Source organism: Hyperoodon ampullatus (genome assembly GCF_949752795.1).
Source record: "Hyperoodon ampullatus genome assembly, chromosome: X".
Classification (NCBI taxonomy): Eukaryota; Metazoa; Chordata; class Mammalia; order Artiodactyla; family Ziphiidae; genus Hyperoodon; species Hyperoodon ampullatus.
In genome coordinates, this window is record NC_136913.1 from 130,477,548 (window position 1) to 130,490,073 (window position 12,526).

General features: G+C 40.5%; 1 protein-coding gene across 1 annotated transcript in view; it reads right to left on the bottom strand.

The window, feature by feature from the left end:
- Nucleotides 1-1,256: 1,256 nt before the first annotated feature.
- Nucleotides 1,257-12,526, bottom strand: part of GABRA3 (gamma-aminobutyric acid type A receptor subunit alpha3) — a gene marked incomplete at both ends in the record, with an annotated part of 136,963 nt that continues 125,693 nt past the window's right edge. The window contains one exon of the mRNA XM_079727571.1: nucleotides 1,257-1,592. Within this exon, the coding sequence (XP_079583697.1) occupies nucleotides 1,257-1,592 (336 nt within the window). The remainder of the gene's footprint in view (nucleotides 1,593-12,526) is intronic.

Genomic DNA, 12,526 nt, shown 5'->3' on the forward strand with positions numbered 1-12,526 from the left:
AATTATGACTGTCCCTTTTACTCATATTAAGAACAAATGAGATCGAATCCCCTAAATAATATATTATCAAACTGATAATAAGGTTAATAATTTAGTTGACTCAAAAGTCAACTAAACTCCAATTCATCCCTCTTAAAATTGGCATCAACAGAGGACCAGAGGTCCCTGACACAGTAGGAGCAAAGTTCTTGGGCCTGACTTATGGTTTGGAGTGTGAAGGGTATGGAAGGAAGAATTTGACTTTCACCTGCCAGTAGCCCTCTTTTTTGAGCCAGATTTCAAGCCTCAACTACCATCCAGCCCAAATCGCTTACTCCATCCAGTATTTGACTAGCTGCCTTGGCAGGGAGGTGACTTTCCTGTCTCTCTAATATTTTTAAAAATTTAGGCATTTGATCTAGAATTTGTTCTATATGTCCCTTTTTAGTATACATTTAAAAAATTACTTGATCCTTTTCCTAAAAAGTTTGCAGGCAGTAATGAGTCCAAGCTAAGCAGTGTCCAGCTGGCTGCAACAGGTTCAAAGGGCTTGAGAGAAAAGGGCTTTCTGGAGGAGAGGTATACCAAAGAGGGTACTATTTTCCTGAGGGGCTAGACATGGCAGGTCATCAGCCATCTTGGTGCCAGGCTGGCCCAGTTGGTTCTATCTGCTTTGGCCATACATGGTAGACGGTGGTAAGCCTCAACTGTCCACACTAACCTCCAAGCCAAAAAAGGGGTTGTGGGCCATGTTCAGAGATTAGCACTGGCTCCTGCCTTTGTTATCAATACTTATGCCTAGTGGACCCTGCTGTGGGCAGGGGAGGTGGCAGGCAGGACCACATGGGACCCAGCCTGGCTCCCTAGTGAGTCAGAATCATCTGATCTGGACCAGTCAACAATCGTCCTTAGTCTGGAACTTTCAAATAGCCAAGGCTCTCACTACAGGCCATAGAGTCTCCTGTTCTTTCTTTAGTGGGCAGAGTGCAATAAAATACATGCTGTGCCCTCAGCTGAGGGAGACTGGCAGATTAAGATGAGCAATGGGACAAATGGCAGTGTTTGGCTCCAATGAGGATATACTCAGCAATGGGGACAAGTAATTTTTTCTGTTGTTATTGTTTCTTCATTGAGATTCATAAATATTAATTGAGAGTCATGGCTTGGTAAGAAGGTTAAAAAAGAAGGATCCTGAAACACATGAAGAGGAGCCCTGGGGTTTGGGTGCATGGACACTTCCTAGGGTAACAGTGCTCTGGTTGCGGCACCGCCAATATCTACTGTTTGCGGATCATGCCCTTGATAGCTGACTCCCGGTTGACATATGTGGCCCAATAGACCAGATTGAAAATGGCAAAGAGCACAGGAAAAATGATGCGGGAAATTTTGTCAACCTTGCTGACACTGTTGTAGGTCTTGGTCTCAGTTGGGATATCCTGCACGTAGGTGGTCTTGGGTGAAGCAATGATTGTCGGGGTTGAGGAGGCACTAGGAGCAGCGCCCTTGGAGATGGTGGAGAACTCAGTGTCCTTGGCCAGGTTGATGGGATAGGTGGTCCCCACGATGTTGAAGGTGGTGCTGGTTTTCTTTGTCGGGACTGCTGGTGTTTTCTTCTAGGGGCCAGAAAAAGTAGGGGAGAAGGGGGGAACAAAGCAAAAGCTAATTAATCCATTATACAGGACACCTTCAGAGGTTGTGGGGAGGAGGAGCCATGAGGGAAGTTAGGAAAGAGGGGCTATGAAGCCAATAGCACTGAGTAGCCAGGTTTGTGTCTGGGGATAATTGAAGATGAGTTTGAAAACAGAAAATTTGCAACATCCTGGTTTACTAGCTATGTGGCTTTGGCCAAGTCACTTCTCTTAGAGCTTTAGTTTCTTCTTCTGTAAAATGAAGATCAAAATATTTGTCGGGGTTGTTGAGAGGGTCAGATTAAAAATTGGTGGTAGAAATAACTGGAAAACTGTGAAATCTTGGTCACATGTAGGGACCTGTACAATAATGTTCTTTGATCCTCACAGTAATCATGTGAGGTAAGTGTGTGAGATTACTCCCATTTGACAGATAAGAAAACTCAGCCTCAGACTGAGTGGCAGAGTCCACACTAGCCACCTGGGCTCTCAACTTTTATCCAGGGCTGCACTGTACTGCTTTCTATAAGTATGAGACACTTTTTGGTTACCCGAGACATAACTCCAAAAGGCTTCAACCATCAAGTGGCACATCTCCTGTGAGGAAGAGAGCTTGGTGAGTCTGAAAGTCATTTTGTCATAAAGACACATAAATACTATGGCATGTTTACATGCATCATTATAACAGTATCTCACCCTTCATGCACTGTAAATGTCCACTCTTGCAAGGCTGCAGGCAGGAGCCACAGCCTCCCCAGGGAGTTATGCAAATGCTTCCCTCTGACACAACAAAGGCAGGGATGCTGGGGGCTTGCTATGACACTACACTTTGTTTTCTTTTTCCAGATTATTAAAAAAACTCAGTGGTAAACAAACATAGACACATGTGCCCATTTGTTCTCATATATATGACTTGTGTATACATGGACCTTCCATGTAGAAAAGAGAAAAGAAGACAAAGCTCAGGCCTGGATCAGAAGAGAGAGGCTGAGAGGCTGAGGAACAGGGGAGGCCAAAGACAGTGGCCGAGGTCATAGTCTGAGTGCTGAGCTCATAGTGTTTGTTGCCTCACTTCCCACTCTGGCCTTTTCTTCTTTCCATCTCTATTTGTTTCTAGGGAAAAGTGGAGCTAGATGAGCTTCGAAAATACCCAGGAGTATTTGACAAAAAGTGACAACTAATTATGTTGCCCTGATTTCACACACCACACATTGTTCCCTTAATGTTACTTTGCTTCCCATCATCTGTTTTACTTCTTTACTTCCTACTTGTTTCCTTCCTAGATTTCTCTACTCCCACCCTCTCTTACTGACCCCCTTTCTCCTAATCTATTTCTATTTCTTTACTTTTTTACTTCAGCGTTCCCACCATTTTGATCGTTTTTTTTTTCTTTAGACCACACTGCCATTTATCTTCCTGCTCCTAATAATAACTTTTGCCCAATATTTACTGAATACTTACTGGGCCAAGAAATATGCTAGGTGTTTAGGGATATGTAGGAAGGTTAAAAGTTCAGTCAGTTTCAGTCCCTGTTTTCTAGGAGTTTACAGTCCAGCAAGGGAGAGAGCCTTGTGAACACATCATTGCCATATACTGTGATAAGAGTTCTAAGAGATATGAACAAAGTGTGATGGGAATTCAGTAGAGAGAGGGGCGAAGTACCTACAGGTGCTGGAAAAGGTGGCTCAGAGAAGGCAATGAGGATGGTGAGCTGGGTCGCAAAAGATGAGCAGGAGCTCACCAGATGAAGATGTAGCAAAGGCCAGTGCACAGGCCAAGGGCACTGCTTATTTGAGTGATGAGAAGTAGTCTGCTGTAGTTGGATGACAGTGTGCATGGTAAAGGCCTGCCTGTGCTGGCTTCAGGGTTTTCATCAGGGAGGGGAAGGGGGACAAAAAAGGGGGTGCTGGTTTAAGTAACTGAGCAGTCTGACTAATGGACACTTAAAAAGTAATACTGTTCTTTCTCCTTGAGGATTGTAGTCACATTGCTACAAGTGGAGGGGGACAGAACTCTAAGGTTTCTAAGAACTGTGTAAATGCTTTAAATACTACATGGGACTCATTTATAATTAGCAAATTCATTGTGAATACAGTCCTGCTGCTAAATGCCTCTGCTAGTAAATAAAGGAGCACTTCACTTCTTTGCCTGCTTACTTATTAATTTGCTTAGTAATCTCTTTTTTATCATGGGTACACAAGAAAAAAAGGAAAAAAAGGAAAGAAAAAAACCACTACCCTGACTTTGCTAGAAGCTTTCACACTCACATATATTATTTCATTTAGTCATCTTATTAGCTGGTTACGACCAAGTCTCTGAAATAATCATTCTGAACAGCAAACACTTTATTTAGCTCTGTAGGCACTTTGTGTTCTATAGGTGGAGAAGCAGCAGTTGACTTAATCACATATTTTTTAAGTAATAAAAGAAAATTACCTTTTAATTTCCCTCGCCCTTTCCATCATGGCACATTTTAATCAGCCACTATAATTTTTACCTAAATTGTCAAAGAAGGGAAATCAAAGCAAAAGTTGTAGTGCTGAGAAGACAGAAGCAGGAGGCAGAGATTAATGGTTAATAATTCCCATTTCTGCATCTGGTTTTCTAATAATTCTCTATGCCCTGGAATTTGATAGATACAAACTAGACTGACTTAACTTTGACCAAGATGCAATTCTGTTCCTACCTCCTTAGCCAATGCCAGGCTCTTAGCTACATGATAGATGTTTACAGAATGAAAAATGACCCCCCAAATGAAGATTCTTGATGTGATTTCTAGTTTTTTCCTCCTGAGTCTTGACCTCTCCTATACAGACAGCATATCTCTATAGTTCATCCTGGAGTAATTCCCATACCAGCAAAATGAAATTGACTCTTCCAAATTCCTCCAAGCATTTTGACCTGAGGACAAGGACACTTTTCTTTCTAGAAGGCCACCTCATGTGGATTTTGGATTGAGGTAAGGAGAACTTTTATGGATCAATGCATGTCCAACTCAAGAGTTTTCCTCAGATGGCACTCACGTTTATTATTTCCAGAAGTGCTAATTAGAAAGCTAGTTGAAGCCCTGAATGTACCCGAGACCACCAGGACCTCAGAGTATATGCAGATATGGTCCTGTGACTCTGTGTTAACCCCGTAACATCCATCCAGCTTTCCTGAACCCCAGTTTTCAGAAGTGGGGCAAAGTAATGGAATATATGCTATGTTGGATTCAAGGACAAATCAGACAAAGACCCAATTTTTAAATGCAAACAACCTAATTTTTTAAATGGCAAAGGACTTGAATAGACTTTGAATATCTTCTTCTCCAAAGAAGATATAGAATTGGCTAATAAGCATGTGAAAAGATCCTTAATATCACTGGTCATAAGGGAAATGCAAATCAAAACCACAGTGAGATACCACCTTACACCCATTAGGGTGCCTACTATCAACAATAAGAGCAATAAAATAAAAAAAGAAAATAACAAGTGTAGACAAGGATATGGAGAAATTTGAACCCTTGCTTACTGTTGGGAATGTAAAATGGTACAGCTGCTATGAAAAATGGTATGTCAGATCCTCAAAAAATTAAAAATAGAATTAAAATATGACCCAGCAATTCCACTTTGGGGTATATACCCCGCAAACTGAAAGCAAGGTCTTAAAGAGATACTTGTACACCCATGTTCATAGCAGCATAATTCTCAATAGCCAAAAGATGAATACAATGAAACTCCATCCATACAGTGGGATATTATTCAGCCTTAAAAAGGAAGGAAATTCTGACACAGGTTACATGAATGAACCTTAAGGATGTTATGCTACATGACATAAGCCAGTCACAAAAAGAGAAATACTGTGATCCCACTTATATGAGGTACTGAGAGAAGTCAGATTCATAGAGACAGAAAGTAGAATGGTGGTTGCCAGGGGGAGACTGGAGGGGAGAATGGGAATTTCTGGTTTCATGGGGACAGAGTTTCAGTTTTGCAAGATGAAAAAGTTCTGGAATTTGGTTGTACATTGTGAACATTGTGAACATACTTATTAAAAATGGTTAAGATGGTAAATTTTAGGCTGCCTAATGAGGAAGAGTAATTAAAACAAGAGAGAACTAAAATATAAGGGAGAACATAAAAAGTACACAGAAAGGCACAAATGCTGAGTCAAGTGAATTCAAAAGAGGCAGGGAGCATGATGGATCAGGAGGAGGTCAGTAAGCCAATAGAAAGGGGAGAAAATGCAGGTGGAAGAGAAGTAATCACTTGCACCAGTTTACTGAGAGGGTGGGAGATATCCAGAGCATATGTGGGGAGGTACCTGGGGCCAGATCACAGCTAATGAAAGAGTGGATGAGACTCAGATACTATCTATGGTTTATCAATTTTGTTTATCTATTTGAAGAACCAACTTTTAGTTTCATTGATCTTTTCTATTGTTTTTTTAGTCTCTATTTCATTTACTTTTGCTCGGATCTTTATGATTTCCTTCCTGCTACTAACTTAGGGTTTTGTTTGTTCTTCTTTTTCTAGCTCCTTTAGATGTAAGGTTAGGTTCTTTATTTGAGATGTTTCTTGTTTCCTGAGGTAAGCTTGTATTACTATAAACATCCCTCTTAGAACTGCTTTTGCTGTATCCCAAAGATTTGGATCACTGTGATTTCATTTTCATTTGTCTCCAGGTATTTTTTTTTTTGAAGATGTTGGGGGTAGGAGTATATTAATTTATTTATTTTTGCTGTGTTGGGTCTTCGTTTCTGTGCGAGGGCTTTCTCTAGCTGTGGCAAGCGGGAGCCACTCTTCATCGCAGTGCGCGGGCCTCTCACTATCGCAGCCTCTCTTGTTGCGGAGCACAGGCTCCAGACGCGCAGGCTCAGTAGTTGTGGCTCATGGGCCTAGTTGCTCCGCGGCATGTGGGATCCTCCCAGCCCAGGGCTCGAACCCGTGTCCCCTGCATTAGCAGGCAGATTCTCAACCACTGCGCCACCAGGGAAGCCCCTGTCTCCAGGTATTTTTAAATTTCCTCTTTGATATCTTCAGTGATTCATTGGTTGTTTAGTAGCATATTTTTTAGCCTCCATATGTTTGTGTTTTTTGCAGTTTTTTTCTTGTGGTTGGTTCCTGCTCACATGGTGTTACGGTCAGAAAAGATGCTTGATATGATTTCAATTTTCCTAAATTTACAGAGGCTTGTTTTGTGGCCTAGCATGTTATCCCTCCAGGAAAATGTCCCATGTGCACTTGAAAATAATGTATATTCTGTTGCTTTCAGATGAAATGTCCTATAAACATCAATTAAGTCCATCTGGTCTAATGTGTCATTTAAGGCCAGTGTTTCCCTATTAATATTCTGTCTGGATGATCTGCCTGTTGATGTGAGTGGGGTGTTAAAGTCCCCTACTATTATTGTGTTACTGTCAATTTCTCCCTCTATGTCTGTTAATATTTGCTTTATGTATTTAGGTGCTCCTATGTTGGGTGCATACATATATTTACAATTATTATATCTTCTTTTTGGATTGATCCCTTGATCATTATGTAATATCCTTCCTCATCTCCTCTATCTGTCTTTATTAAAGTCTATTTTGTCTGATATAAGTATTGCTACACTGGCTTTCTTTTCATTTCTATTTGCATGGAATACTTTTTTTCCAACCCCTCAGTCTGTGTGTGTGTCTTTAGATCCGAAGTGTGTCTCTTGTAGGCAGCATATATATGGGTCTTGTTTTTTATCCATTCAGCTACTCTGTGTCTTCTGATTGTATCATTTAGTCCATTTACATTTAAAGTAATTATTGATATGTATGTTCTTATTGCCATTTTGTTAATTGTTTTTGTCTGCTGGTGGGTGAGGCTGGTCCCAGGGCTAGAGCAGGATCACTGGAGGGTGGGTCCAGAGCCCAGGGGGTTCTGAGGATGGTGCCTACCCACTGGTGGGTGAAGCTAGGTCCCACGGTCTCTGGCTGGAGGTCCCTGGGGGTCCTGGGTCTGGTGCCTGCACACTGGTTTGTGGGGCAGATCCCGTGCCCTCTGGTGGGCAGGGACATGTCCAGGGGCAGCTGTGGGCTCAGGAGGTCTTAAGGCAACCTGTCTGTTGGTGGGTGGGGCTGTGCCCATGCCCAGTTAGTTGCTTGGCATGAGGTGTCTCAGCACTTTTGCCTACAGGCAGGGATGGGTCCTGAGGCTTATAAGCTAGAGGGAGGATTTCACAATGGTGCTTACCAGCACCAGTGTCCTCATGGTAGAATCAGCTGCCCAAATGGCTGCCACCAGTGTCTGTGTCCCCAGGGTGAGCTGCAGTTGCCTCCTACCTCTCTGGGAGACTCTCCAGATCAGCAGGTAGCTCTGACCCAGGCTCTTATTAATGCTTCTGCCCTGGATCCTGGAGCATGTGAGAGTTTGTGTGCACCCTTTAAGAGTACAGTTTCTACTTCCCACAGCTCTCTGAGACTCTGGAGAGTAAGCCCTGCTGGTCTTCAAAGGCAAATGCTCTGGGGGCTCGTTTTCCCAGTATATGACCCACAGGCTATGGAGCCCAACATAGGGTCAGACCCCTCTCTCGTTGGGGAGAACCTCTGCAATGGTACTTATCCTCCTGTTTGTGGATTGTCCACCTGGGTTTATGGAACTTGCCTATATTGCGACTCCACCCCTCCTATCCATCTTGTTTGGTTCCTTCTTCATACATTAGTTGTAGAAGATCTTTTCTGGTACATTCCAGTCTTTTTCATCAATGGTTTTTCTGCAAATAGTTGTGATTTTGGTGTGCCCATGAGAGGAGGTGAGCTCAGGGTCTTTCTACTATGCCATCTTGGCTGATCCACCAGTTTGTTTCTGTTTCGTTCGATTCACAAGGGATAGAGTATGACTGTTGTCAGGGCATTTATACCTACTTTAAAAAAGGGTGGGAAGGCCACCAGTTTATGAATACAAGTTAACCCACAGTGAATATCATTCATCCCAGAGAGAAAATATCAAATGGTGACTCAATTTGTAGCTATTTTTACAGGAATGCCCCCAATTTTTTTTAACATCTTTATTGGAGTATAATTGCTTTACAATGGTGTGTTAGTTTCTGCTTTATAACAAAGTGAATCAGCTATACATATACATATATCCCCATATCTCCTCCCTCTTGTGTCTCCCTCCCACCCTCCCTATCCCACCCCTCTAGGTGGTCACAAAGCACAGAGCTGATCTCCCTGTGCTATGTGGCTGCTTCCCACTAGCTATCTATTTTACATTTGGTAGTATTTATAAGTCCATGCCACTCTCTCAGTTCATCCCAGCTTACCCTACCCCCTCCCCGTGTCCTCAAGTCCATTCTCTACGTCTGCATCTTTATTCCTGTCCTGCCCCTAGGTTCTTCAGAACCTTTTTTTTTTCTTTTTCTTTTTTTTTAGATTCCATATATATGTGTTAGCATGCGGTATTTGTTTTTCTCTTTCTCACTTACTGGGACGACATTAAATACACCAACATTCGAATTATAGAGGTCCCACAAGAAGAAGAGAAAAAGAAAGGGACTGAGAAAATATTTGAAGAGATTATAGTTGAAAACTTCCCTAACATGGATTTCTCAACAAAAACTCTGCAAGCCAGAAGGGAGTGGCATGATATACTTAAGGTGATGAAAGGGAAGAACCTACAACCAAGACTACTCTACCCGGCAAGGATCTCATTCAGATCCGATGGAGAAATCAAAAGCTTTACAGACAAGCAAAAGCTACGAGAATTCAGCACCACCAAACAAGCTCTACAACAAATGCTAAAGGAACTTATCTAAGTGGGAAACACAAGAGAAGAAAAGAACCTAGAAAAACAAACCCAAAACAATTAAGAAAATGGTAATAGGAACATACATATTGATAGTTACCTTAAATGTAAATGGATTAAATGCTCCCACCAAAAGACATGGACTGGCTGAATGGATACAAAAGCAAGACCCATATATATGCTGTCTACAAGATACCCACTTCAGACCTAGGGATATATACAGACTGAAAGTGAGGGGATGGAAAAAGATACTCCATGAAAATGGGAATCAAAAGAAAGCTGGAGTAGCAATTCTCATATCAGACAAATTTTTAAAAGCCATTAATGATAAGAAACTAAACTTTTCCAAACTATGGATGGAAGTTGAGCATTTTCTCTAGTGTAAAATAAGATAAAATATTATTCTAGAGCATTCAAATATACTTACCTGAAAATAAGAAATAAAGCATAAGAATTACTGTGTTTCCAAAATTTAGCTAAGAATTTATGAATACTTTAAAAGCAGTTCTAAGAATAATAACTGTCTTCTTTTTAAAAGTAGAGGTTTAGGGCTTCCCTGGTGGCTCAGTGGTTGAGAGTCCACCTGCCGATGCAGGGGACGTGGGTTCATGCCCCGGTCTGGAAGGATCCCACATGCCGCGGAGCGGCTGGGCCCGTGAGCTATGGCCGCTGAGCCTGCGTGTCCGGAGCCTGTGCTCCGCAATGGGAGAGGCCACAACAGTGAGAGGCCCGCATACCACAGGAAAAAAAAAAGTAGAGGCTTATTTCTTCATCTTAATTTGCTTTTATTATTTTTAATTTTCAAAAAATTGAATCAAGGTAATAATGCACCTAGTTAAAAAGAAATAAATGTAAAGACATAATGAAAACCAGGAAACCCTTATCCCCATGTATCCCAACCTTGTCCAGCAATTCATAATTATTTTTAATTCTCTTAGCTGATACTTCTAACAGTTATTTATATATTTCTAAATAATATGCTTATACTGCTATCTGTTTTGCACATAACCATTCGTCTTGTCATGATAATGATTTACCTCACTTATGCAACCCTTCCTCCATCTTCCAATACAATTATAACAATATTTTTAGTTCAATCAATAATCAATAACATCATTATAAATGACTATATAAATACCTCTAGCCTCTTGCCACAAACTGCACTGGTTCCTCTCCAGGTGTGCCTGCTGCATAGATTTCATGTTACATATTCCCTTCATCTATCTCTTCTGTAGGGTACCCTCTTCTCTGGATCCAATGTCATTCCCTTTTTTGTTCTATTCTCTTGTTTTAGTAGAACATATCCTCCAGTATTTTCCTAAGGTGGAATGCATGGGAAGTGACATTTCTGAGTTCCTGCAGGTCTGAAAATAACTACTCTACCTTTCCACTTAAGTGATACTTTGGCTAGGCATTGGATTCAAACCCTCAGATATAGGGTTTACAGCTCCACTGTCTTCCAGCATCCAATGTAGCTGAGAAGTCTGATGCCATTCTGCTAATCATTTCTTCGTAGATAACATTTACTGTCTTTCTAGAATCTCTTTAGACTATCATTTATCCCTGGTTTTCTAAAATTGCAAGATGATGTGACTTTATGTGGGCCTATGTGGACAGTTTCAACCTGGATGCTTATATCTTTCCATTTTTAAAGATGTCTTGTTCTTTGTTAATTTCCTTTGCTCCCGTTTCTCTGTTCACTCATTCTGCAGCTTCTGAGTTGGATGAATTTTCTGGATTCATCTCTAAGCCCGTTAACCTTTTCTTTTACATTCTCCATTTATTTCCTTTTTACCCTACTTGTAGGGAGATTCTCTTCAGTTTATTTTCCCACCTCTCTATTGAAATTTTTATTTTGGCAGTTATTTTTCATTTCAAAAGCTCTTCTTTATTCTCTGATTTCCTTTTATATTAGCATCCTATTCTTATTTTATGTATATATTTACAAATATAAGGTAAAGTTTACTTTTGTTTTTCTTAAATTCTCTTTAATTCCCTGAATTATCTCTGTTCCTGCCAAGATGAGTTTTGTTTTTGTTTTTTTTAATCTTTTCTTTTTCACATTGAAAATTTCATTTTGGTAATCCTTGGTATCCCAGTTTTATTTGGCAACATAAAAGATGTCTGTATGCTCAGTGTACCTGAGCTGGGCTTGTTGATTTGCAAACTATGATTTAAGAAGATTATTTGGAAGGAGGTCATTTTATGGGGTACTCCAAAATGTCACTATGTAGAGGTCTTTTCTCTGGAGACATTCAGGTTCTTTAGAAGAGAAGCTTCTGCTGTTCTTCAGGAAAGTATACATCTGGCTGTAGACATTTTACATGTTGGGCAGACTCTGGGGTCTTGACTATTTTGTACACAGACTTTAGCCAATCCCCCTAATTGCAGCCCCATGATTTACTGTCTGATGTACCAAGCACCTTGAATACTGAGTTTCTCTGGGGTTCTATCTTACTCCAGCTTGATAAATCAGTTCTTATTCTCTCTTTCCCCATTCATTTTTCTTGAAAAATGCATTACAATCTCTTGTGTGACTGAAATCCTTATCCAGATCTCCTGGTACTTGTGGGTTTAAACCTATTTTATTTCTTTACCCTCATTTTAATGGGATTTTTAAAGGAAGCAGTGATAAAACATGTAGTTGTTCCTCAAAAGCCCAGAGTTCATCTATTTTGCAGAGTGCTATTATAATGTAGTTATTAGTCATTTGTCTTCATTTGAAAATGAGTTTTTGTTCTTACCTACCCTTCTTTTCCTTTCCTTTATCTTTCCCCTCACATTTTATCTAATCCTTGATCATAGTACAGATCAGAAATAGATTTTTAAATCATTTTTATTAGTTCTAAACAGTTTTGTGCTCACCCATTCTAGCTTTGTGAGGCAAATACGGTTTAATATGTCTCTTTAAAGAAGGAGAAAAGCAGAATAAATTATGATTAAATTTCACTATTTTTACTTTTAATGCACTTCATTTTTTTGTCCTGTGGGTCAGTGGTTCTCACTGTTAGTTCATTCATATTGTAGCAGTGTAGACAAAGCACAGCACCCTCACATTAGAGATCCATTTTTACACATTCCATAGTCTTTTTTTTCAAATCTCATAATCAATATCCTTTCAATAACTTAAATAGACTGACCATGGAGAGGGACTAAGGA